This window comes from Talpa occidentalis, unplaced genomic scaffold, assembly GCF_014898055.3.
Source record: "Talpa occidentalis isolate TD23 unplaced genomic scaffold, MPIMG_talOcc4v2.1 talOcc4.8, whole genome shotgun sequence".
Lineage (NCBI taxonomy): Eukaryota > Metazoa > Chordata > Mammalia > Eulipotyphla > Talpidae > Talpa > Talpa occidentalis.
Window position 1 is genome coordinate 94,393,646 of NW_023605194.1, and position 26,123 is coordinate 94,419,768.

Below are 26,123 nucleotides of genomic sequence, written 5' to 3' on the forward strand. Positions count from 1 at the left end.
CAAGCCTTACCCAGTGTGGGCGACAGCTGCTGAACTAAAATGTCCAAGGGACAGTACCCAGGTCCTGCTACCGCCCACCCCACTGGATCCAGCCCTGCAGAGAGCTGAGACCACAGGACTGGGAGGGATGCAGGGGCTGGGAACTCAGCCCAGACTTCATCCAGCCTCCTCTCCAGACTTTCTCCCACTCGCACTGGCCAGGGTCTCCCAGGCCTGCAGACAGCAGCCCAGATGGGTCAAGGAGTAAAGGGCGGCAGCTGTTCCAGGGGAGTGAGGCGGATTTAATAAGGCCTGGCACTGTCCAAAACCTCAGTGGATTCATCCTCCCAACTCCAGCTCAGGGAACACACTCTGGCTTCTTTAGCTGCCTTCCTCCCTCTGCGAGGGCAGGGCAAGGGAGGCAGCTGGATTCACAACCAGGGCCTCCTCACTCATCTCCTCTTTCCCCTCAGAGGGTGCTGCCCTAAGCCCATGACCACCTATCCCAGATCTTAATATTGCTATCGTTAGGCATGTGTTTGACACTCAGAGCCAATGTTCCAAACCTCAGCCACCTAGGTACCCGCCTTTATCTTTTTGGCCATGTTCCAGTACCACCTATACTAATATTTAATTAACTTCTTCTTTGAATTCTGTAATTCTTAAATTAAATGAACCTTTTTCTTCAACTGATTCAGTTTTTAAATTTTTCAAAACCTACCTAGATGTGTCCTAAATGATAACATCAATATCAGTTCTAAATTTTTAAACTACATGTTAAAATGCACTGCTATTAAAATAAAACCATTTATTTCCATAGCCACTTCCCCTGCCAGCAGTGGCATTGTGTGCTCTCGGAGGGACATAACTCAAGGTTCTAGAACTTTGGTGCACTTGTAGCATTTAGAGCTGCCCGTTACTCACATACAAAGGTGCCACGGCAGGCCCACCCAGTTTTCATTCTAGTGAGACAAAGAACGGAAATAAACACATAAGTGAATAAAGGAATTTAAAGTGCTGGTAAATGCTATGAAGAAATTAATTAAGGGAATTCAGAAGGGAATGACAGAGGGATAAGGAAGACCTGTCCTAGGAGGTAACATCCAACGTGAGACAGAATGATGGGCACAAGTGAAACATTTAAAAAAAAAAATCTAAGGTAGGAGAATCCCAAGCAAAGGGAGGAACCAGTGCAAAGGTCCGAAGCCAGAAATGAGTGTGGCATGTTCACAGACAAGAGGAAGGGAGAGCTGGCTGGAGCTTCTGGAATGAAACCAAAGTAAGAACGATTCCTGAAAATTTAATTCTAGAATGCAAAGCACTAGGGGATTTTTAAGGGGTGAGTCACCTGATCCTATCGCTTTGGTTGACAGATGGAAGGCAGAGTATAAGAAGGAGCAGGGGTTACAAAGACCACCATAGCAGACAGACGACAGGTAGTGTGGTGGTTGCAGAGATGGTGAAAAATGAGTCCAGCCTTCATATAACTCAGCGATAAAGTCGATGGGATAAGTTGGATGCTGAATAAGAAGAAAGAAATCAAGGAAATCTTTGGCCTGAGCACCAGGTATGTGGTGGAATTGTTCTGTGGAACAAGAAAAGGAAGGGCAGGACTAAAAGGATAATTGTATTTTCAATTTAAGTTTGAGATGCCTGTTAGATGTCCAAGAGGAGATGGTGAAAAGCAGAAGCATAGATGATTCTGGAGTTTGGAGAGAGGTATGGGCTAGAGACATAAAACTAAGCATAACAGACACCGGAGGTATTTAAAGCTCCTTAACTAGATGAGGCTGCCTAGGCATGAGGTGAAAATAAACAAGGTTAGGACAGACCTCTAGAGCGCCACCATTTGGTGGAAACAGGAAAAGACTGGACCATTTAGAGGAGAAACTGATTTGACAGGGGCCAAGATGAGCGTTTCAAGAAGGATGGTCAGCTGAGTCCAAACAATTAGGGACATAAGGGTGAGCAGAAAGCAGACTGCTGGGTGGTGAGTAGGAAGAGGGAGGGTCTGGGTTAAGAGATCCCCAGCAGCCCTGTGGTCCCTGTTGAGCTGTGACCCCCACCTTCACTTCCAGATCTTGCGCTCATGGTGCCGCCATACCCAGCTCTCCCTCCAGATTCATTTACAGCAGTGCATGGGGAGTGCCCGCTTGTGGACAGCACTACTGGAGAAATGCACACTTGTCCTCCCAGAGCTTACATTCTGTGCAATGAGACATGAGCAAGGAACAACCATCAGCCCTGCTTGGGGCTGAGCTAGTGATCAAGAGCAGGGACCTCTGCCCAGCAGAGGCATGCGAGGTCAGCAAGTGTGCATAGGGTCCTGCCTGGTCAGCAAGTGTGCATAGGGTTGGTAACCTCCTTGAGCCTCTTCTTACCTGCAAACTGGGGGTGCAATGCCCATCCAGCTATGCTACTATACTACCATGCATAGTAGCACAGTGCTACTCGAAGATGAAATGGGATGTCAATGAAAATGCCTCACTTGGTTTGCAGCCCAAAGCACAGAGGCAATATGTGTGTGTTTAAGAACGACTTGCTGGCTGGAACAATCCTCCCATTAATGTACCCTGACCCATCCAGCAAGAGCTGTAACCTCAGCTTCCCCCAAGAGATGGCCAGGTCAGCAGTGGCTTGTCTCACCTGCCAGCCCTCTGTGGTCATTCAAGGGCTGAGGACCCCAGCCTGCCTCCGCCAATTCTCTGCTATTATGGGGGCCCACCCTCCTCAAACAGGTCCTGCCAGTCCTGGGCCAAGCTTTTTATGCCTCGAGTTTCTCTAGAAACTTCTCACCCCTAGACCCACGAGACACATTGTAGGACAGGCATATTTTATATGCCAGGGGCAGCTGTATTTTTGGAAGCAGGCAAACCCACTAAAAGTCAATTTGATGAATGACAAATTCACTGAAATCAATTTGAAAAAAAATCAATTGCTTTTGAATATCATTTTGTATTTTGTCAAATTTTAACCACTGTCAGAATTCTTTCTCCAGTTCCTCAAAAGGCCTATCAGTTTTAATTTTGTGGTTCAGGCAATTAAAAATTAAAATTTTATTATATAGCATTTGAAGGGACTTTTCCAGCCACTTTTGAGGGTTCTATGTCCTTTTAAACACTGTTTTGTGGATTTTTTAATATAAATTTAGAATTTTTACCTTTTGCGAATCAATACCCATATGAGCTTTAAATTTGTACCAAAACAATTAAAGTCAAACAAAAAACCAAGTTAAAAACTGAAACTGAGACATCTCATACTGCTGTGATTCACCTAAAGCCTTTGGCAGCATTTTTCTTTGTGGTGAGTGGACACAGCACTCGAGGCACCGGCCATAAGCGAACGTTTTGTTTACTGATTATGAAACATGATTTTCCCACCATAAGTCTCCATCAATTAATGACCCTTAGATTTAAAAAAAAAGCTAAATATATCTTTAAAACTAGGAGAACTATTTGCAGAAAATCTTCAGAGGTCATCAAAATCATTCCGTGTGAATCTCTTAAGTTTTTAAAATAAAGAAACACATTTTCACAAATCAGTAGATTTGAATCGGCTGGTTGAATCATTTAGCTGAATTTAAAGAAGTAACCTCTGAGCAGCTTGTGGACAGGTGAGCCTGGGGCTGGGGTGCTGCCGTCTCCTCACAGCCATTTCTGAGTCATTTCTCCTCCTTAAGAGGATCCTGTGCCAACCCACGCCCCCACTCCTAGGGTCTCCTGACCAAGCCGCCCTCAGGAATGACTGCCCACTGCCTCAATGCCTCGTTCTGTCCACTCCCCCCGTGCAGCACCCCAACGAGCCACTCCACTGGATGCTCATCCTGCCTGCCCTGGGGATCTCTCCCCGCCTCAGCTCCCAAGACCATGCCATGCTCTGTCCAGCCTTCTCCTGCAGCATATCACACCTGAAACACTGCCGCCAAGCATCACCCCTCAACCAGATGCCCCCCACACCCACGCCTCAATCTTCCCAGGCCCTGATCTCCAACCCCACCATTGCTAGGAGGTTGCTCTCCTCCTAGGCAACCCCCCTCCTTACCCAGCAAACACCCTCAAGCCTCGGCCTCCCTCTTCCTCCACATGCTCACCGACCACAGCCCTGCTGAGACCCCCTTCCTTCCTGCTCTGCATCTGCCTGGAGCAGACTGTGGCTAGAGAAACACACAGACCTGGCTGACTGGTCTCCCTTTACAGTCCTGATCTCACACCTCGTGTGTCATCTCACACCTCCTTCTGCAGGCCTTCCTACACCTTCTCCCCCTTGTTCTTGCTTCATACTTTGCAAGAAAATAGAAGGTTTGGACGGAAACTCTCTCACCTTCCCACCCCTGCAAGACCAATCTATGTTCCCCAGGGCTGCCCCATCTGGCCCCAAGGAGGATTTTGGCCCTTGAGCCCTTAGTCCCACCCTCCTTCTGCTCCTGGACATCACTCTAGAAATTTCTTTTCTCCCTCTCCAACGGCTCATTCCCAACAGCCTCCACAGGCCCCATCTTTGTCAAGCCTCCCCTTGACCTCACACCCTCCTTTTTCACAGTTTCCCTTCACAGAGGAATTCGACAGAGCCACCTATGGTTGCTATTTTCACCCTCTCGCCTCACATTCTCTCCTCTCTCCCCCAAATCAAGCTTCCAACCCACCACAACCACTAAGGACATCATGTATGTCAGTGACCTCCGTGCTGCCCAATACAAGCGACAATTTTTCTTACTTGACGTCTGAGCTACACATGGCACAGCTGACCACTTCCTCCATCCTGAGCTGCGCTTGTCTGAGTCCCCCTGGCACCCCTTCCTCCCTCTCAGCCTCCTTTGCTAGCTCTTAGTCCTCTGCACTGGAGAATCCGGACTCCCCTTTCTCTGTCTGCACAACCCCCCCTCCCGACCCCGGGGGTCCAGAGCTTTCAATACCATCTACATGCTAACGATGCTTAATCGTTGTATCAATGCTGACCTCTCCCCAGAACTCCAGGCTTCCATCCAACTGCCTACTTGGCATTTCCAGAAGAGCAGGTAGAACGTGAACAAGCATTTCAACCATAACGAGCTGGACAGAGACTCTGGATGTCGGTGCCCCCAACATGTCCTGCTCTCATCTTCCCCAGCCTAGGACATGGCAGTCTCACTGCAGTTCAAGATGAAAATACCAGTCATCCTTGACACCAACTCCACACCCTCCACGCCACAAAATAGATCTCAGATCTGTGCATCCTCTCTACCTCCCCATGTCTCAGGACGTGGGCCCTGTTGGCAGCCTCTAAAACTTCAATCCCTATCTCCTCTCTGGCCAGGCCGCGCACCACCCCATGGCCCACTTCCCCACCGCGCAAAGTCATCTGTTTAAAAGCATATCATACTGCTTTTGAACAGTCTACAATCCTCCAAAGGTTTTCATCACTCTTAACATGAAATCCAAACTCCGTAACTTGCCTACAGCGCCTCGGCAGTCTGGACCCTGCCTGCCTCTGGGCCACCTCCCAAGCCACCACCTCCAGCTCATCCACTGGGTCCCAGGTACTCAGTCTTTACAGGTGCCACCACCACCTCTAGTATCCGCCTGAGGGCCTTCCCAGTAACTCCCTCTGGCCCTCCCAGCCTGCCTACAGCTATACCCTTCCCAGGAGCAGCCTCTATCCCGACATCCTACTGTAACCCTTGTTCACCATTCATCACCAGCATACATTTTTCTTATTTGTTTGTTGGCTTATTTTCTGTTTTCCTCTGTCACCAATGGAACATAAGCTCCAAAAGAGCAACAAACTCCTCTGTCCTGCTCATGACGCAGCCTCATACCTAGAACAGGGACGGCACTTACGGGATGGAAACACGTGGGAAAGCATTCACACACAGCCCCAAGGAGAGGGCTGCCAGAGTTCAATGGCACAACCTCTGGGCTGTGGAAAGCCTGAAAAAACACAGAAAGGGTTAGGACATTGGTTGTTTCTGTTTATCAGGAAGAGGTGGCCTTACCAGCTTCTAAAATCCCCCATTCCCTGGGTTTCCCCAAGATAAAATCTGAGGCAATGGTTTTCCCCTAAGGGATGGGCCACATCTCTCCTCTCCACATCCCACTCAGGCCTTCTCCATCCCTGTCTCCCTTCCGTCCCCATCCACCAGCAGGCAGAGGTCACTGCACATAAAAAACCATAACTGTACACATACAGCCCACACACACAACACACATTCCTCACATTTACACACCACACACACCCCACACATCACCTCATACATACCACATTCACATATACCCCACATCCCCTCACACACAGACTACACACATCACCTTACACAAACAACCAACACATATAACCCACACACATATATCACCTCACACACCCCACGTACCCATACCACACACATCACACACCACTTCACACATATTACCTTAAAAAGCTACTATCCACAAAAAAGCCACACACACACACACACATACCACCTCAGATACATACACATCACACACCCGCCACCTCATACTACCTCCCTCACACACACATCACTCACACAGACCACGACACACACACACACGCACACATACAAACCACATATGTACCAGAACACTGCATTCCCCACCTATACACAAGAGACACACTGCATGTTCACACTCTGACTCTCTCAGACTAGTTCCTTTCTAGTCACAAAGATGCATTCCCTGGGGTTATGCTGATAGATATGGTTGGGAAGAGCATTCAGACCCTGTTTTCTGGCCTCCCTTGTGGCCTAGGGGTTAAGTCTCACCGCTATGGCCTGAGTTCAATCCTTCATGGCTCAGCAGACCTCTCCTGTCTTGCCCACTGCTCCCCTCAGCAGTGTATTTCAGTAGATCTGTCTGTTCTGCTCCCAACTCTGTCTCTGGGGAATGTTCTCACCACCACCCTCCAGCACCTCTGGCCTACACTCCAGTTCTTCTACACAAAAATAAACCCTGCCTCCATCCAGATAAATAGGAGAGCCTGGACAAACCAATACCACATCGAGATGGCAGAGCCATCTTGAGAGCCACAAATAAGCCAGAGACCAGCCCAAGCTCCACATCCCACTGCTGAAGGAACAGATATCTCCCAGGAGATGCTATCCCAAGTGTAACAGAAAATAACCTCACCCCAAAACCCTCAGTCCAACCATGGCACCTGAAATCCTATAATTAAACAGCCTTTCTTTGTTCTTTCCTGTTTTGTTACACACACAAAAACACACACACATCAATTTCTTCCTTGGACACAAAGACACCCAAACATGAAGCCACCAATGCCCTGCTCACACCAAAGCCAGTAGATCCCTCTATCCACTGACAGAGGTTTAGCGGCACTGACAGGAGATATGAGAAAAAAGACAGAAAAGGGGAAATGCAGACATCTCAGTTCCCCCAGCTGCCAGCCACTCCTTGCCAGGCAAGCTGACCCCTCCCACTTGGTCACAAATGCCATCAGCATGGCGAGGTCATTGGACACCAGTCTCCCTCTCCCCACCCCACACCTCTGCTTGGCCATCAGATGAATTCTCCCTGAAAGGGGAGGCGTGAGAGGTGACAAAGCTGCAGCTAAAGCCCAATTTTCGTTGACATTCAGAGCCTCTGACAGCTGTTAGGAGAAGAATGTGATTTTGAAATTTAAATAACACATTTCTGCATTCGGCTCAGGGAGACAACCTGAGGATAAGCAGTTTATCGCCCGAGCCACCGCCACCGTGCAGGGGGACAGGGGGGGAGGGGGGGGGAGGCAGCCTGGTCCTCCAGTTCCTCCTCTGCCCTCCACCCCCAGGCCTCTCCACACACAGGGGCCACCTCAAACAGGTCTCCCAGAGGCACCAGCCTGACCTGCTGAACAGCAACCCAAGGGGAGGAGTTGCTGGAGGCACAGAGCTAGAGGAACCCCCCCCCCCCCCCCCCGTGTGAGGAAGCAGAACCACTGGGGCAGGGGCTTCCCGAACACCCACAGAGCTGAGCCAGACCCAATCTCCTCACACCTTCACTACAGTCACTGAGACAATCTTCACGGGGGACTGACTCTTCAGTTCAGAATTAACCATCGCCCACCCCAACTGCTTTCTAGGGACCCAGGCCCCTAACTGGACAGTCATGCTGGGCTCTGTTCAAGTCAAGTCCTGGGCAGCAGGAGAGGCCAATGTCCCCCCTGCCACAGGACTCTATTCTCTGTCCTCTGAGCCCACCAGGCTCAGGAGCTGTACTGACCCTCACCACCTCAAGCTTGTTCGGGCCCCAAGCCACGATGCTGCGGGCCACGCCATTCCCAGATCCCATGCTCTTCTCCTAAGACTTCCCCTATTTCCCCCAGGCACCGCCCAGTGTAGCCCGCCTGGACTCCTAGGCAACATCTGGCCTACACTGCCACCAAAATGAAAGCACCTAGCAGGTTTAGGCTGGCCTGCCAGCCGCAAGCACCTGGGTCTGATTCACAGACAGAGTCTCACGCAGGGCCTGGGACACATGGGGCGCTGCATGTTTACCAAACCGAACATGTTCCTCCCAGATCCGGCCTTACCCCTCCTCTCCCATCAGGAACACATGGAGCATGTGGGTGGGCGGGCCTCCTAAGATGTCACACACGCAGGACACCTCACACGTGCGCACCCCTTGGCCTCCTTTCCAAGCAGGCTCAGCCCCTCACATGAAAACATGGACTCCCTCCAGCCCCAACAGAGCTGCTCATGGCCACCGTCCAGGTGCTGCAATGGCCCATGAAGCATTATCACCAACCCTCACAGGGCAGGCTGAACACTTTACAGATGGGGTCAGAGAGGTCAAGTGACCGACCTGTCATCACCCAGCTGGTCAGGCAAGGCCAGAATTCAAGCTAGAACTGCAGACCTCAATGTTCACATTCCAGCCAAGGTTCCAGGATCCTCTCTGCACATGTATTAGGAGCACAGCACAGTACAGGCCCCAGGGGACGCACAGGGGAGTGGATCCAGGCACGCACAACCACGCACGAGAGAGAGAATGCCGTAGTGCTGGGACAGCAAGGGGACGAGGGTTGCTCATCTCTCAGGCCATCTATAAGGCTTTCTTGGCTGGGGTATAGCTCCCTCCTCTCCTTAGCCCCCCCCAAAAGGAACAAGAACATCTGTGGACCTCTCCTGGCTCTATGCAAGAAAGACAGCCTGTCCCAGACGATTGCTGGCTGAGTGGACACTACCCAGCTCTTCTTCCTCAACCCACGGAGGCCCTGAGCCTGGCCCTCTCACCAGCTTCCGTATGACCCGCCCAGTCACAAGGGAGCACATGAGGTCACAGTGGCTTAGCAGGAGCCTCAGGATCCTCTGGTTCCCTAAAGATTGCCTGGCCACGCTACTACACCAGCCTCCATCAAGTGCTAACATGGATGTGGGTAGCCCACGTCAGCAGCCGAACCAGGCATTACCAAGGGCAGCCTCCAGGCCAGCCCTGTAACCTGCCCCCCCACCTGTTACCTTAGCCTCCTTTCCCATGCAGGTTCAATACCTCACATGAAAGAATGGGGCTCCCTCCATCCCCCAAAGAGCTGACTTTGGAGAAACCACTTCATAATAAGCTTCAGACAATATGCCAGGCACTGGGCCACGCACTGGGCCATGTACTTACAAAAACCCAAGCAGACGTGTTTCCTCAGCCCCGTGCCATGCAGGGAAACTAGCACACTGAGGCAAGGCGCCTGGCCAAGGGACACAGTAGGCGAGCAGGGCCAGGACTGGAATCCTGGTCTAGTCTGTCCCTTCTCTCAGGCCCTTGGTGTCCCTCTCTGTACAGTGAAGGGGTGAACCTTGGTGATCTCTCTGTTCCCATCCAGTGACAGAAGAAAAAGCTTGTTTTCCTGAGTGTGCTCCACGTCCGTGCATGTGGCAGCACTTACACGGGCTGCGGAGGCCCTGGAGGCCCCACCCCAACCAAGAATGCAAAGGCAGCACCAGCTACACCCAAGACCATCTGCCTGTTTCTTCTCCGGGTCTCTTAGGACTGGCCGGTGGCCGGAAGAGAAACTGCCGCTCGACCACCCAGGCCTGCATCCTCACTCTGATGGCCTCCCAAGCGTTTCCACTTCCCTCATTCTCCACATCATGCCTCACCTCCTCCCTCTGCCTAGACCACCTCTTTTCTTCCCCTAAGAAGCTTCCTTTTCTCCACCCTGGGCCACCTTCTTTTGCCTCCTCAGATGGGACCAGCCGGGATTCGATATTCACAGTCACAGACCGCTGGGGCCAGAGGACTCCCAACCTCAGCAACTCCACTTTGTATCCCCTCCAGAACACGCCCTGCTCTACCCAACATCCTTGGCACAGACAATTACTAACCGGGTCACTCTGCCTACATCCTTCTCTCAAGCCCTCACTATCAACCCAACATGCACTACACCTCAAAGAGGCCAAGCCTGAGATCACACACACCTAAGTGGCCAAGTCCTCATTCAAACACAGGACTGCCTGGGACAAGGGCCAGGCTCCTCCCATGCACCATGCTGCCTCCCCAAACTCTCCAATCGTGTTTTCAAGGGAGGCTGGAATTTCTGGAGAAAGGACATACGTCACTGCTCTTCCTGAAATCTCCCTTCCCATCTCCAAGGCCAGGTCAGGACATCTGGGTGCCTTCAACATCACTGTCACCCTGCTTCCGGGCAGTCAGACTGCTCTCCTCCCGGCCTTGCATTTGGGAGTAGCAGGACAACAGGAATGCAAGACCCCATCGTGGACCCAGGGCACTCTCTGACTGAGACAGAGAGGGGGAGGAGATGGTAGGGCCCCCAGAGGATACCAAGGAACCCCGGCAGTTTTCTTTGCCAACAGAACCCCAGTAGGACTTCCCAAGAACCCCAACAGGGAGAGAAGGCAAGAGAAAAGAATACACATCCTGTACCAGGCCCTCAATTCCCAGACAGTTGACAGTAAAGACAGTAGCAACTGTGCCAAAGCTCACAGTGGCACCTTCCTGCTACCCTGGGCCCAACGCAGGCTGCACAGCTTCCAGGAGGGCCAACAAGACTCCAGACCCCCATGGCCTCTGAGCGCTCACAGGTAGATGCGGGAGCACATAGCTGAAGGTGGGTGGATGGGACGAGGCTCCACAGCAGCCTCTGGGTAGCAGACTCATAACCCTAAAGCCTCAGGGCAGGTTTGTGGGTCACCCAGGCCAAGGAGACCAGACAGTGAGGCAAGGAGGGTGTCCAGACCCCCAGCGTACAGGGCAGTTAGGCCGGGCAGGTGATCATCACCTGAGCCCCAAGCTACTCTGCTCATCTTCTGCTGACCCACAGCACCCTACTTCACCCCACAGCACAGCCACTGCCTGCTCCTGGCTGGCAAGAGGCTGGGGAGCACTGTTCTAAGCATGTGTCTTCTCTCAGAAAAGAAATAGAAGGTCTGGAGCAGGAAGTGACCTGCCCCAAGCCCCCCAGGCAATCTATGGCAGAAAATGCCCGGGAGCCCAGGCCTCCCAGTGCCCCACCCAATCTCATTTCTGGGTCTGCACCTCCATGGCTCATCTGGTTTCTGGGTGCCAGGCCAAGGCCCCTCCACCCAGCTGTGTGCCCCTGTTCCCCAGACAGAGCCACCCACACCAGCTCTAGGGCTGTCCTGCGTGCAGTGGGGCCAACAGGGTGATGAGGAGAGAACGTCACAGGCCCTGAGCCTTGTCCTGACTGTAGGGAGTGGATCCTAAAGCCCAGAGATCAAGGGCTGTGTGGAACTGGACAGGTGAGAGAAGCTGATCCATGAGAGGCAGACGTGGTCATTTCCTCATTTGTCTTGTCAACAGCCTTGTCCCGCAGTGTCAAGTTCATCACATAAAGATCTTCTGCTAAGAAGATACTTAGTGAGGGTCTGGGAAGCATTAGGGGCCAAGGCTAAGGTGAGGAACTCTGAACTTCAACCGAAGTCATGTCTTTACTGGAGGTAAACCCGGTGCTCTACTGGAAGTCCTGCTCTACCGGTCCCTGAGCTGCTGGCAGGGTGCACCCAGGGCCACCAGGGCAGGCCCACCAAGGCAGCCACACACCAACACATCCTCAATGTCCTGCACAGAGCCCCTGGGCACAGCTCAAAGGAATTGTCCCCAGTGGGGGGGTCTATCCAGGAAATGGGGGGGTGCTCGGTCAGCCCCTCACACCACCCAGCCCTGCCAAGTGGGCAAGCTCACCATAGAGCCCTCACAGCACCCACAGGCACAGCCAGGAGGAACCCGCTCTGAGCCCGTAACCTTATGATGGTAACAGCCCAGACAAGACACTCAATGCACGGACCATCCTCAAAGTCTCCATCCCATTCACCCCTGCCCCCAACCACCAAGCAGGCACAAAGTCATGTCCAGGTGGCTAACCTTTGGTCAGCGGGTTCCAGGATTTCCCCCACCAGTGACATGCATTTTCAAGGGAGGGAGGGTGTTACCAGGGAGCAAGAATTGGTGCTTGGCTAGGCAGGGGGAAAAAGAAGGAACTATTAACAATGGTGTGTGACCCTCCAACTTTCAACCCCATCTGACAAAATTTTATTTCTTGGCATTTGCTACAGACTGAATTGTGTGCAGCCCCAAATTTCATTTGCCAAAGCCGTAACTCCCAATGTGACTGTATTTGGACACAAGGCTTAGGAGGTAACTAAGGTTAAAAGAGGTCAAATGGGTGGGGTGCTAATCTAGTAAGACTGTAGCCTTATAAGAAGAAAAGATCCAACTCTCTTTTCTCTCTCTCTCTCTCTCTCCCCCCTCCTTCCCCCACCCCACTCCCCACTCCCCTGTCTGTGAGGACACAATAAGAATTAGGCCATCAGCAAGCCAGGGAGAAAGTTCACAGAAAAACCTAACCCTGCCAGACCTTGTACCTCAACCTCCAGAAAAGTGAGAAAATAAATTTCTGTTTTTTGAGCCATCCAGTCTGTGGTGTTCTGTTGGGCAGTTCAAGCAGACTAAAGCAATATCTCTCTATTAGAGAGAACTCATTAAGATGGTAACAATGAAAAGGGAAAAGGTTTGAGAAGTACTGTCCTAAAGAGTCCTCCACTCCAGGGCTTGGAGTCTCCCATTTTGCAGTTAGAGAGTAGAGCTTCTCAACTGGCAGCGACTGTGTCCCCAGGGGACAGCTGGAAATGTATGGAGACATTAAGGGCTGTCACAGTCTGGGGATGCTGCTACTGGTGTCCAGAGAGCAGGGCAACTACTGAGCACCCTACAGTGGCCACATCGGCTCCTCCCACAGACAGAATTCCTACGGCAAAATGTCATCAGTGCTGCGGCTGCTGAGAAACCAAAAAACTTCAAATACTGTCACAAAACTCCCTGGAAACCAGGGAACAAGCCTCTCCAGCAACTTCTGAGCGCTAGCAGGGGCTCCAGAAGAGCACACCCAGCCCTCACAGAGCAGGGCCCAAGATCCAGAAGCCTCTCTCCTCAGTGCTGAGAAAGTGGGTGCGCCAGGCACACTAGTCTCCAACTGCCAGAGGAACAAGCCAAGGAGAAAACCAAATATCTCAAGAGGCCTAGAACTCAGCATGGCCCTTCTCACTCCCAGAAGCAGGGCAGGTGGGAATGGCCTGGCATCCAGAGTCCTCCCTTAGAGGCCCCCTCAGTGCGTACAAGAAGCAAAGCCTTCACGGAGAGGGAAACCCAGAGCTGAATGATCGCTGTGCAACTAACACCAACTGTCACACTGACAGTCCCTGACCGCTCCCACGTGCCAGCATGCAACCTCTTTACATTGGCTCCTGTAGACCTTGGGACAACCCATGATGTATGTGCTGGTGCTCACCCCATTGCACAACTGGGGAAACGGAGGCGCTGAGCGATTTATCAACTGACCAAATAGGAGAGTGACATCAGGTTGCAGATTCAGGACCACTGCATGACAGGCAATCCCCACAAATACTCCTTATACAGAGTATACAGAGTGGGTGTCGTGGCCTCCTTTTTCACCCGAGGACCCGAGACTCAGAAACATTAAGGGGCTTGCTGGTTGAGTGGCAGACCCAGCCGAAGGCCAGACCATCTGAGCCAAGGCCAGGCCACCTGAGCCGAGCCCAGGGACCTGAGCCCACTCCACCAGGTGCAGAGAACTGGCGAAGACCGGCCCCAGCCCGCTTACCTGAGAAGATTGAAGCAAGTCTGAAGATGTCCGAGAGGCGTGAGGTCACGGGCTCATAGGGTGAGGCTTCATAAAACTCCTCACCTGGAAGAGAGAACCAGCATCAGGCACAGTTCCTCCCTCCCAAAGTGCCACCTGAGAGGGGCAAGCCGAACATTTCACACGAGTGAGCTATTTCTCTCCAAGTAGGGCAGCAATTCCCCAGAGCGGGGCAGCACTGTCAAAGACTCCCCTCTCACACCCTCCCTGCGTGTGCAGCCCTCTTCTGAGGACGTCCTGCCTCTTCCAGAAAGAAGCTGCAGGGAGGTTGGAACCATCACAGTCCAAGCAAAACCAGACACATATCACAGGGCGTGAAGCCCAGGGCCCTCCACAACCCTCAGTACAAAGTCCTCATTTCACAAGAGGGCTCTGAGGCAGCCCAGACAGGAAAAGCAGCCTGAGGCCACCCAGCTCCTCAGAGCGGAGCCAGAGCTGGACTCACGTCACCTTTGCCTCCCAACACACCTGACAGCATGCCCAGGTCCCTATCAGAGGCAGAATTTCCTCTTTGCTTCCTGTTCTGTCACCAGTAGAATCTGGCTGGTGGAGCTGGTGGGTCCTCAGAGTAAAGGCCTGAACCCAAGCTCCCGGGGCCTGATCCCTCTCCTACCGTCTTCCTCACCACCTGCTGGCTTCTCTGACCTTTTTTGGAGGCTTTGGGGAGCATCAGACTCTGAGAATGGAAAAGCAAGCAACAGGAGATTAATGGCAGGGGGCTGCCCTGGATCCCCCTCACCATGTCTCAGCACCCCCGCCCATTCTGTCAGTGCCTCAGCATAAGAGAGTGCATCCTCCTAAAACATTACAGGTGAGGAGAAATCAATGGAAAATCACTCAGACTGAGCGAGGGGGCAGGAACTCAGGTGCTGATTCACAGCCTCACACATTGACATCCCATCCACCCAGGGCCACCCTAAGCAGCCACCTAGCGGGGAGGCCCTGTGGGACAGCACCCTTGGGGCCACCAACAAGAAATGGTCCCCACTTAGAAAAGAACCCTGAGTCCCTCCCGTAAGGGTCTTGTCCAGCCAGCCCTGGGGGCTCACCCAAATACTAAGCTTAACCAGCCCTCTGCTGGTTCACAGAACAAGGAGTCTGTCTGCTGTACCCGGAGGACACAGAATAGGTGCTGTCCCCCTGGAGGAATTGGCTTCACCCTTCTCTTCATGTCCTAGGAGCACCCTTTATGCCCTGCTCCACCTGCACCCAGAATGCCTTCTGCACAATGGGCACCCAACTGGTGTTTGCTGATTGACATCCTCCAAACACCTCTCATTCTTTCAGGCCCACCTTCATCCCACCGCCCCCTGGGGCTGACCAGGCTGCCACCAGGGGCCTGTATGATCTCAGCGTCCCACACTCTATCCACGGGCACTGGAAAAACTCCTTTCAATGGGGTTACCAGCCATTACTATTTGTTGAGGTCAAATAACATAAGAGTTTAGGAAACATTTATAATAAAAATGAGAGTGACAGTGTGCTTTCTCCACTTAGGCACTGTTGAAAGTGCTTGAGATATACTAACTCATTTAATCCACTTCTCCATAATAGGCGCTCTCATTCTCCCTATTTTACTGATAAGGTACTGAGGCAAAGAGGTATTAACTAACTTGCAAGTCACAGTGGGCAGAGGCAAATTTCAAACCCTGCAAGTTGGCTCCATAGTCCAGCCATTATGAATACTGTCTCCAAAAATAAAGTTACTGAAACCAAATTGCTCTTAAACAAGTACTGCTGTTGATGGACTTTTCACAGGATCAGGCTTCTGCCCTGCCAGCTGGCTGGCTCCCCCTCATCAGTGTCTGTCATCCTTGCTACATCTGGCCAGGCAACATCTGGGGATGGGTCCACTAGGATGACTGACCAGGGGGTGTCTAGGTTAAACAGCCTGTTCCAGGACTGGCTGGGAGGGGCCCATCCTATTTAAAACAACTGCAATAGAATTTACCAGTGGGAAATCTGAAGCCTGGCCCACAGGGCATCCCCACAGCCAGGCTGGAGCCAAATCCAGGACATCAGGTTCCTGGTCATGACCTGGGAGAAGACACATGGCAGAAGCATTTTCTTTTCTTATTGGATAAACAGGGTAGCCCTGAACTTCAGAGTCACCTTTAGAGAAGAAAGGCAGCCTGGTCTCAAGCCTCTCCATGAGACCAACAGCAATGGCAGCCATGAGTGATGACAAAGAGGGGGAAGACAGGCCAAGGCCCAGTGTCTCCCAGGAGCAGTGAAAAAGGACCTGCATGTGCCCAAGTATTGCTCTCACCACCAGTTTGCTGTGTGCAAAAGCCACCCACCTCCCTACACCTGTTTCCATCAAAACAAGAGTAGGTCCAAATGACCCCCAGGTCCTTTGCAGCTGGAACAGTCTACATGCTCAGCAGAGGCCATGTTCCTGCCACCTCCAGCTCTTTCTACTTGTGAGGGGTGTCAGCCTATGTTGACAGCAGCAACCTCAGCTTCAAATAGAGGGATAAGGTGGGGCCTAGTCTCCAGGGGGACCCTACCACCAGTAGGGGCCAAAGAGAAGCCAAGAATCTAAATCTAACCTTCTCAGGGATTCCCCTCTGCTCAGCACTGCCCCACCCCAGACCCCAGCCAGGTTAACAAGTGTCATTAAGGAACAAGGAGGCAGTGTCTGCAGCCTCCTCAGGGGGACCATTCCCCCACTCTATGAACGATGAAGTCGCAGGTAGGATCCTGTAACTCGCAGGAACATTGTTGTTGAAAGACCTCTCTCTGGCTTCCCCAGTCAGTCCTGGGCAGAAATACCTCTGTCCCCCAAGACCCAGAGGCAGGGTATTATGGAGTCCCACAGGCTGGTACAAGGCTCTGCGGAAGAGAAAAGCAGGGATCTGCCTTTCTAGAGAGGGCTCAGGGGTGGGGTCCAGGCCAAAAACCCCAGCACTAGCTGGGAGAGATCATCGCTTCTTCAGTGTTGTCACTCACTGAGGCACACAGTAGGTGTTTAAAAGATGGCTTCTGAGTAAATAAACCAAGAACCATCTCAAGAGTGGGAGAGACACTGCAATTCCTGGGCGGGGAGGGCTGTGAGTGCCCCAGGGCGGAGCACAGCACACGGGAGCTATATTTGCCGTTGGCACTGGAAAGCCTGGTCTCCGGGCGCCCATCAGCTCGGTCCTCTCTCTGCACAGCCCACTGGGTGATGCCCAAGGGAGCTGCCCCATGGGAAGACTCACAGGACCCCTCCAGCAGGTCTTCTAGCGAGCAATCCTGCCCTCCTATCTGCAGCCCACGCATGCCCACCCCAACCACTGCCCAATCTCCCATGGCTTGAAGCACAGGCTGCCAGAAAGGAAACAGGAAATACACAGCCGTGCCAGCAGATTGGGGAGCCTCACTTTCTGTGCATCAGAGCCCCCCTTGCGTGAAGGCTGCTCTGGTCCCGTGGCAGGAAGCAGGTAGCTGGATGGCATTGCTCCTGCTCTGTGTCCATGTCTGGTTCTAGGACTTGAGGGCGTTGGAAATGGGAGACACGCCCACCTGACTCATGAGGAATGACTTTGTTATTAAAGGCGTGATGCTATTAATTTTGATGCGCACAGCTCATTTCTATACTCAGGGCATGTCTGGACAATTTCACCCCAGTTCAGGAATTCCCAGCACCTGATCCCGCTTCCCCTTCCCTTCCAGCGCCCAGGAGGCCTGCTAGCACCCCGGACCATTCCAAGGCTGGATCCCCCAGGCTCTGGGTCCACCCTGCCCAGTACTGTTCCACAGAGTACCCCTCTATTCTCCACCTCAATATCTCTATCACTGCTTTGGAATTTAAATTGCTTTACCCTCTCACATCTTAAAATAATAATGATCACCCTTTGTTCTTCTTTTTTCACACCAAAATTCTAGGAGTTGCTCTCCAGTCATCATTCCCAGCTCCAAGTCCCATTCACTCCTGAGCCAGACTCTTGTCCCAGCAGCTACCTAATATGCTCACCCCAAGAGCATGAGGGACACTTTTTCACCCCCTTACTAAAGCACTTGGGGGAACACTCTTTCCCTTTGAGGCTGACACTTCCTGGGGCCGCCTGCTATCCCTCCCACCTCTCCCAGAAGCCTCCTTGGTCCCCTTGGCAGCCTTCCCTTCCTGCCCATTCTAAAAAGTTGAGGTCCTGGCCTCTCCCCTGCCCGCCTCCCACAACCTCTGCCCTGTAACCACCTCCAGGTGGATGGTGGCTCCCCAGCCTCTCTGTCCACCCACTCCCTCACAAAGCTCCTGCCCAGCTGTCTGCAGAGTATGGCCAACTGGAAGACCAAGACCTGCCCTCCTCATTCAGTCCCACGCTGTGAGGTACTCATCACCCACCTGGCATGCCCAGAGTGAAAACTGGGTGTCCTCCTTGATTCCTCTCTCCTGTCACCAAGAGCTGTTGACTCTACCTCGCCTTTGTCCTGCCACTGTCCTTTAGCCCGGAGACTCCTGGCCCAAGTCACACAGCGGCCTCCACAGTCTCCTTTCGCACACACCCCCCTTCCTTGGAACCACATAAATATCTTCCTGAAGAGAGGCCCAATCCTGTCTCTTAAGATGACAGGTCAGGGCTCACTGCTACCTGCTCCCTCCTCACCCCATCTGTACTTCCAACTCCCCCCCATACTGAGTGAATTGCAGGTCTGTAAAAGGATTCAGGTGCCTCACTGCAGAGCTTTGCCCAGCTCTCCCCCAATCTCTACACTCCCCACAAATCCCCTCATCCAGTAATGCTACTCACTCTTGATCTAAGCTTGGAGGCTGCCTCCTCCAGGAAGGCTATTTAGAGTTCACAATAAGGCATTAGATGCTCCCCTCAGTGCTTGCCAACAGCATTTCTGCCACCAAATGACAGAAACTCTCTTATCTGCATGCCCCTAGCCCCCAGACTAGGAGCTCCATGCAGGCAAAGGCTACCCCAGCTTATTCTATACTCTTCCCAAAATGCCTAACAGAAGTTATAGAACAGCCAAATCAACAAATGAACAGTAGCGACCCAGGTGGTCAAACTTTCAAAGCACATGCAAATACACCATGCTCCAGGGGGTTGGGGTTGGAAAGAGGGGGCTGCTGGGGTGTGGGGGGATGACGCTATAGATCTGCCTTGGGACTCCAAGTCAGACCTGCCAAGGGGTGTAGACCACACTGCTCTGGCCCTCAGCCCACACCAGGTAGCCATGGGACAAGGAACTTCCCCTCTGAAGGACAGGCCTCCTAGGAGCTGGAGGAGCAGCAGAGGAGCCTCCGCGCACCTTGGCAAAGCTCTACAGGCACATGGCCGCCCCTTTTCTCTCCATTCTCACATCCATCCACCTAGGAGGGAGCTCCTACCGCAACTTCTCTTGCTCTGGGTGTGGGCCCCTTCACCTTGGTTACTTCTCCTCCCCCCATTTTGCTGGCTCCCCTTCCTCTAGCCTTTGTCCTCCCCAAACCACCTCCAGGGCTGTCCCCTGCCTCCGTCCCCAAGAGGTGCTGCCCTCCTAGCTTGGGCGGCTACTTCCTCCAGGCCCTCAGGCTCCCCTGGCAGGTAGAGCAAGCCAACCAGTTCACTCACATCCAAGTCCACTTCGGAGCCTGGGCCCACCCCAAGAACCCCTTGCTACCACCTCTTCCTCCCTGGGGCCCCGCCAAGCTTACCCTCCGTCAGCCCCAGGTGGATGCTCCAGTAGATCTGCAAGCACTGCAGCTCCTTCTTCATGCCGCGCTTGCAGCGGCAGTCGTACAGGGGGCTCTCCTGCAGCACCTCCAGGGCTGCCTGGCACTCCTTGTTGGCCAGCATGGTGTTGCGGTCCCGGCCCGCCAGGCACTGCCGCAGCGTGCGGTAGCGGGAGCTGCAGTTGGATTCGGCAGCGCACAGCTCATTGGCCCGGACACAGTCCACTGGGGGGCGCCAGCCGTGGAGCTCGGGGCCCTGCAGGGAGGAAGGGCTGGCCAAAGAGCGGAGGGTCTCGTCTGAGGTGGGGAGGGAAGACAAGTGTGAATGAGAGCTCCGCAATCTCCCACCCAAGATGGAGGCCTGGGGGCGTGGGCCCTCCTGGGAACATCACTCCCATGTGCCTCCAAAGCACACGAAGGCCAACTCAAGGCTGTTCTCCCCAACAGAGCCAGGTCGGGGGTGGCGGTTCAAGCACCCCAAGTTCCCACCATCCCTCCTGAATCCCAAAAGAGACCTCAAGCTATCCTTCTGCCCCAGCTCTCCAGTTCTCTTCAGTTCCACCCTCAGCTACTCGGCACCCACCCTGGCCCAGGAGCACAGCAAGGAAAGCCAGGAGAGGCCTCACCCTCAAGACCAGTCTAAGACACCAGTAGTCCAGAGAAGACTGTTGCCAGCTTAGCAGAGAGCTGAGGCTACAGGACCTGCTGGGAGCGCAGAGGTCCCAGGTCTGGCTTTCACAAGACCCAGGCCTCCTATCAACCTCAGTCCCAGCCAGAGGTCCGCCAGAGGTCCACCCTCGGTGCTGGGCTAGGCCTGGAAAGCAGCAGAACTTTCCTAGCCTGTCAGGACCTAAAGACCACAGAATGCAGCCCTCTCATTTTACCCTAGGGAAACTGAGGCCCAAAGAAGGGAGCTGACAACTCAAGGTCACATGCAGGCTGAAAGGCCACTCTGACCTTCCTTTCTGAATTCCTAGGTTTTAAAAAGCAGACAGTCTAGCCCCATGGGCTCCACGGAGGCATGCCAGAAGGGAGGAGCTACCCTTTTCCCTCCAAGTCCATCTTTCAGAGGCCAAGTTCTGCCCCAAACCCCAGCAAAAGAAAAGGCTGTAGGCACGTCTGGTGAGACACTTCCCCCCTGTCTCTTCTCTCTTGAAATGTGCCTTTCCCTTTCTCTCACGCTTCTCTTCTAAGGGGTCAACTTCCCATCATGGTTTCCCTGTGAATGGCTTTGTTCTCTCAGTCTCTCCCTCACCGTCTCCCCAATCACTCTCCTCTCCCCTCATGTCTTTTTCGCTATCCTTTCCTTCCAACCCTGCCTTTAAACCCTCTTAAGTTGTCTCACCTTTTTTTCTTTCCAAAACCAAGTCACTGCAAGGAAATCACTTCCCACCCTTAGCACTGGCCTCACACTTGGAACCTTACCTCCCCGAAAGTGCACAATTAGTCCACTCTTCTCACTCATCACCCCCAAAGCCCAGCAGCCGAACCCAGTCCTAATAAGGCCAGGGGTCAAGGAAGAACGTACTGAGGTGAAGGGCTGAGAGAGGCTCAGATGCTTTAAAATCAAGATCCCAAAACGCTTTCCTCTAGGCAGACATCTCCCTGGTTTCCCTGTCCTCTCCAAGCCCCTGGTGCCAGACCAATCCCCAGAAAAAGCCCATACCAAGGCCCAGAGGCAAGACCAACTTGTCCAAGACCCGAGGAGTGATATGGGAGGCTTCTTCCACCTACCCTGCCCCAAATAGAGTAAGATCCTAGGCCAGAAGTCCCCTCCTCGGAACCCCACACTGTCCCCCCCATTTCCACCCAGAGCCACATCTCTCTGCTTCCCCCTTGGAGCCCCCGCTCAAGGGGGAGCTACCTTAGGCAGGGAGACAGCGACACCTAGAGGTAGAGCGCAGCACTGCATGCCTGCACTCCCACCTATGAAGGAAAGAAAGGAGCTTAGACAAACCAGGTCTACCCCACTTGGAGATGCAGAAGAGAAACGGGGAGAGGCCCTGCAGTAGAGGTGGTCTTTGGGTTAGAGCAAAAGACATACTCCCATTGGCCATACATGTGCCTCCGGAAAGGAAGAGCTAAAGGCTGTGGTCAGGCTGAAACAAGACCAGAGAAGAAGCCATTATGGAGGGTGGGCACTGACAGCGGGCATCTGCCAGGGCACTGGCTAGAGATGTCCTTCATCCAAGCCGAGACAGCAGCTTTATTTCCCAGCTTCAGCAAATTCTCAGGTTCCTGAACAAGACTCGGGTGCATCTGGGCCATCCAGGAGCAGCTGAGCTGACCCGGCCTCACACGCACCTGCTGTCCCCATCGGCCAGCCAGCCAGCCTGCTAGAGCCTCAATACCGGCCCAGGCCTCTCCCTGTTTTTCTTCTGCATCTCCAAGCGGGGTAGACCTGGTTTATCTAAGCTCCTTTCTTTCCTTCATAGGTGGGAGTGAAAGGCCCTTGTTTAGTCATGCCCAGCTAACACTGCCTACCAGCATCTCAAGCTTCAGAAAAGCCTCTGCCCAAGTGGAATTTCCATCCCAACTCCCAATTATGAGTTCCTTGCCAGGAAAAGGGTCCTGAGGCTGAAGTTTCCCTACCACCACCGTTTCCTTCCTTTCACTGACTATGCCCAGTGTCCGACCTTGACTGCACCTGTAGCTACACCATCATAGGAGGTGGACGGAGAAAAGGGCATCCATGGCAGGCTTAAGGTACGACACTAGCCAGAAGGACACTTACCCTGCCTGCCCTACAGGAAGGTCGAGACAATCAAGGGGTGCTTCTTACAGAATCCTAGGGTCCCATGCAAAAAGGAAGGGCTTCCCTACCTGCCAGTTAGGCACATGTGACTAGACTGGGCAGTGCTTGTGGAGGGTCAGGCAGCCTCTCACCAGACTCCCTGACTACCTCCGTCTAGTGGCCATCACCACCCCTGGAACACGTCAGTCCCACCAAAGAAGGAAATGAGGGCAACTCTGAGCTTCCAGCCAAAAATGCTGGGAGAGCAAAGGTCAAAGTGACTGGTAACATTTCCAAGCTTGGGGTAGGAAGAAAACTCACATCCATCAAGAAGACACATCAAACACTTCTAGATACCTACAGTGACTGAGAGACCAGAGTCACAAAGGCCCGCTTGCATTAACCGGCCTCACGAGATCTACAAGATGTATCAGCAGGCCAAAGGGAGATGGCCCTCTGACCAGCCTGGCACCCCTCAACGCACTTTCCCCAGAACTCTCAACACTGGAGGGCAGAGCGCCTGGGTCAGGCTCAGAACCTGGGGCAGCACACCAAAAGGCCCTTGTTTCATCATGCCCAGTTAACACTGTCTACCAGTATCTCAAGCTTCAGAAAAGCCTCTGCCCAAGTGGAATTTCCAACCAACTTCCAATTATGGGTTCCTTGCCAGGAAAAGGGTCCTGAGGCTGAAGTTTCCCTACCACCAACCTATTCCTTCCTTCTTGACAGCTCTAATCCTGAGCCATGTCGCCCAGCTGAAATCTCACTCTAGTTTTCAAAAGGGACTTCTCTAGCGAAGGGAACTGAAGGACTGTGACCAAAGGGGCTACTGACCCCAGGTCCTCCCCTACTCTCATCCCAGGAGCGGCAGACCCCCAGTTAGGGCACCCATCTGAACAGAGCCTCTGGCATGCATACTCATGTGCACATGCATTCCCCCCACCAAACACACACTCTCACACACTCACACACAGCTACACACATACCATGAGAACAGACTAGACTCCTGAGTTTCTCAGCTAGGAAAAGCCTGCCTGCAACAGGGGTGTCTGGGCCTAGAGATGCCCAATGATCTCCTCCACCTGGGATGTCAAAACACACCTATACCTAGGAGTCTCAGGAGCTGAGGGCTATCTGGCTGCTTCTCCTGAAATACAATTTTCTTTTCTTCTTGGCCCAACTCAGAAAGTTGGGTTTCAACACAGCAGTGGGAGAAAGGTCAGGTCTATAAAAGCCCCTTCAGAATCAGGGTTGCCAGGCAGGGTTCAGGATGGCAGTGGCTTGGAACACCTTCCCAGCTTCCACCTCAGCCCCTCCCACCCTGGACAGAAGCTTAGAGAGGCCAAATATTGAAGGCCACACCCTCGAGCAGGGCCAGGCCCCAGGGAGACCCAGGGTGGAGAGGTGGGGGGGTGTGGAGGGTGGACAAAAGGCCCAGAGCCTAACCCACAGGACTCAAATACCCTCCCAGTCAAGAGGGCACTTATTCCAACACCCACCTTCTTTCCTTGCCAAGCACCTACCTCCCCACTGTCTCCCTCTCCCATCCTCCTGGAGGGAAGGGCTGCCCAGCAGGCCAGGGTGGCTGGCACAACACCCACACCCCACACAAAAGCAGATGTGTGCTCCTTCAACACAGATCCTCCAGCTCCTGGGGGAGGGGCCCTGCGAGGCACGCAGCCTCTCCTGAGAGCCTGATCAGCACTCAGCCTTGCAAACACCCTTTCCCTCACCTCAGCTCTCAGAATGCTCCCTGTGTACCCATTTTCCAAGAAGCTGAGATTCCGCACAGCATAAAATGGGGCAGGCCAGGGATTGGGAATTCTGGGTGAGAAAGAGACCTCTGTGTTCAGGGGCACCAGCCACCCTGTCTAGGTGCAGGGCGCCTACAAACCCAGCTTCAGCTTTTTGCCCCTCACCTCTCTTCTTCTTCACCCAAGGTAGTCAACTTTGACCTCGCCCCACGTTCTTCCCACCAGTGGTGGGGTCCCCAGACCCTCAAAGGTAGAAAAGGCTGGGCAGCGGAAGACTGCTCACAGACCTCCGCTCCTGCCCACCTAGCTGGCTCGGGGAGGGAGGGCAAGGGGTAGGGAGAAACTTGAAAAGTGTTGCAGGGTAGTGGAGCCGCTGGCAAGGGTGGGTCGGGATTGGGAAGCGGGCTGCATTTTCCAGAGGTTGATTGGCAGGTGGGGGATGGCTGCCAGCACTGCCCCCACAGATGTCCAACCAGGAGCTGCCGGAGAAACCCCAGCCCTCCACCACAGCCCTCAGGGAACGCTCTGGGGAAGGTGGGACGGGCAGGATTTCTCTCTCCCCATCCCTGAGCTTCAGCCCTCCCGCCCCCTTCCGGAGCAAGAGTTGGATTTTTTCATTCTTAAGTTGCCGCAATTGGAACCTATGATTTAGAGGAACGAGAGCTCTCGTGGCGCGCGAGCATGTGTGTGCGTTTGCGTGCGCGTGGATGGGGACGGTCTGGTGTTCAAAGTCTCCTTCCCGATGCCCCTGCGTCCCCACAAGCCGCGGCTCCCGCGCCCGCCTGCATCCCCGCCGCCCGGGCTCGCTCCGAGCTCTCCCCACCGCTCCCCTGCGCCCCGGCCCCGCGCCCGGCTCGCCCCCCCGCGCTCCCCGCCTCCAGCCGGCGCCCCAACGCGCGGCCCCGCGCTGCCCCCCGGGCTTCCGCGGACGAGGTGCCCTCGCCGCCCGCGGGTACTCACCTAAAAAGAAGAAGAGGCAGAAGGCGTTTGCCAAGATCATGTTAAATAAATCCCACAGTTGTTTTTTTGTCTTTCTCCCTTGGGTAAAAAAAAATAACAATAATAACAGCCAAGCCGTGATAATCAGCCCCAAATCCAATGCGGAGATCCCAGCTAGTGCACCCGAGGAAGATCCCGAATCGTGCGATCCTCGCCTCTGGCTGGAGGGTGGGGGGAGAGGGCGACGGGCCGCCTCTCGACACCCCCGTGCCCACTAAAATCAAGCGACACGTCTATACGCGCAGATCTGCTCTAGAAGCCGGAGCCGGGTCCTGCGCGCTGCCCTCCCCGGCGCGGGTCCCGGCAGCGCGATCCCCGCGGGTCCGAGCCCCCCGCGCCTCCCAGAGGGGATGGGGAGGTGGCCAGAGGCGACCTGACAAGGTAGGGCTGGAGGGAGGCGGCGAGGGTGGGGGTCGGGATAAAATGCAAACAGAAAAGAAATCCACCGACGGGTGTCAGCGCCAGGGAACAATCCAGTGGGAGCCTCGAGGACGGGAGACGAGAGTCGCTTCTTTCGCACCAAGACGAAGAAGAAAAGATTCAAAAAAAAAAAAATCATCTCCCGCGAACCCCGGCTCGCCTCACTTTTTTCTAATGGAATTCCAGGGCCCGAGTGTCTCTGCGCGCGTGTCTCGCTCTCCGCTCCCTCCCGCGCCTCTCCCCGGCTCTCGCTCTTTGCTCTCGCTCTCCCCAGCTCTCCCTCGCCCGCTCTCCCTCCCCTTCCCCCTCTCCCGCTCCTCCCTCCGCCCGCCCCCTTCCCCCCGCGCGGCTCCCTCGCCGCGGCTCGCGCGCCCGCGCCCCTCTCCTCCGCCCGGGGCTCGGCGCTCCGGCTCCCAGGCGGCGGGCGGCGCGGGGCGCGGGGCGCGGGCGCGCGGCGGAGCAGCTCCACTCTGCAGCGGCGCCGGCGCCGGGG

The 26,123-nt window shown here is 54.0% G+C and overlaps 1 protein-coding gene across 3 annotated transcripts in view; it reads right to left on the bottom strand.

The window, feature by feature from the left end:
- The window catches only part of GFRA2 (GDNF family receptor alpha 2), an 80,889-nt gene that overhangs the window by 53,327 nt on the left and 1,439 nt on the right, over positions 1-26,123 (bottom strand). The window contains exons 1-4 of one of the 3 annotated variants that reach the window (XM_054690271.1): positions 25,796-25,869; positions 25,172-25,249; positions 19,706-20,020; positions 14,038-14,121 (exon numbers count right to left, since the gene is read on the bottom strand). In XM_054690271.1, the coding sequence (XP_054546246.1) occupies positions 14,038-14,121; positions 19,706-20,020; positions 25,172-25,211 (439 nt within the window). In that variant the 5' untranslated portion in view covers positions 25,212-25,249; positions 25,796-25,869. Of the gene's footprint in view, positions 1-14,037; positions 14,122-19,705; positions 20,021-25,171; positions 25,250-25,656; positions 25,870-26,123 lie in introns of those variants that run through there. The other 2 variants (XM_037497742.2, XM_054690270.1) reach the window with 2 other exon arrangements.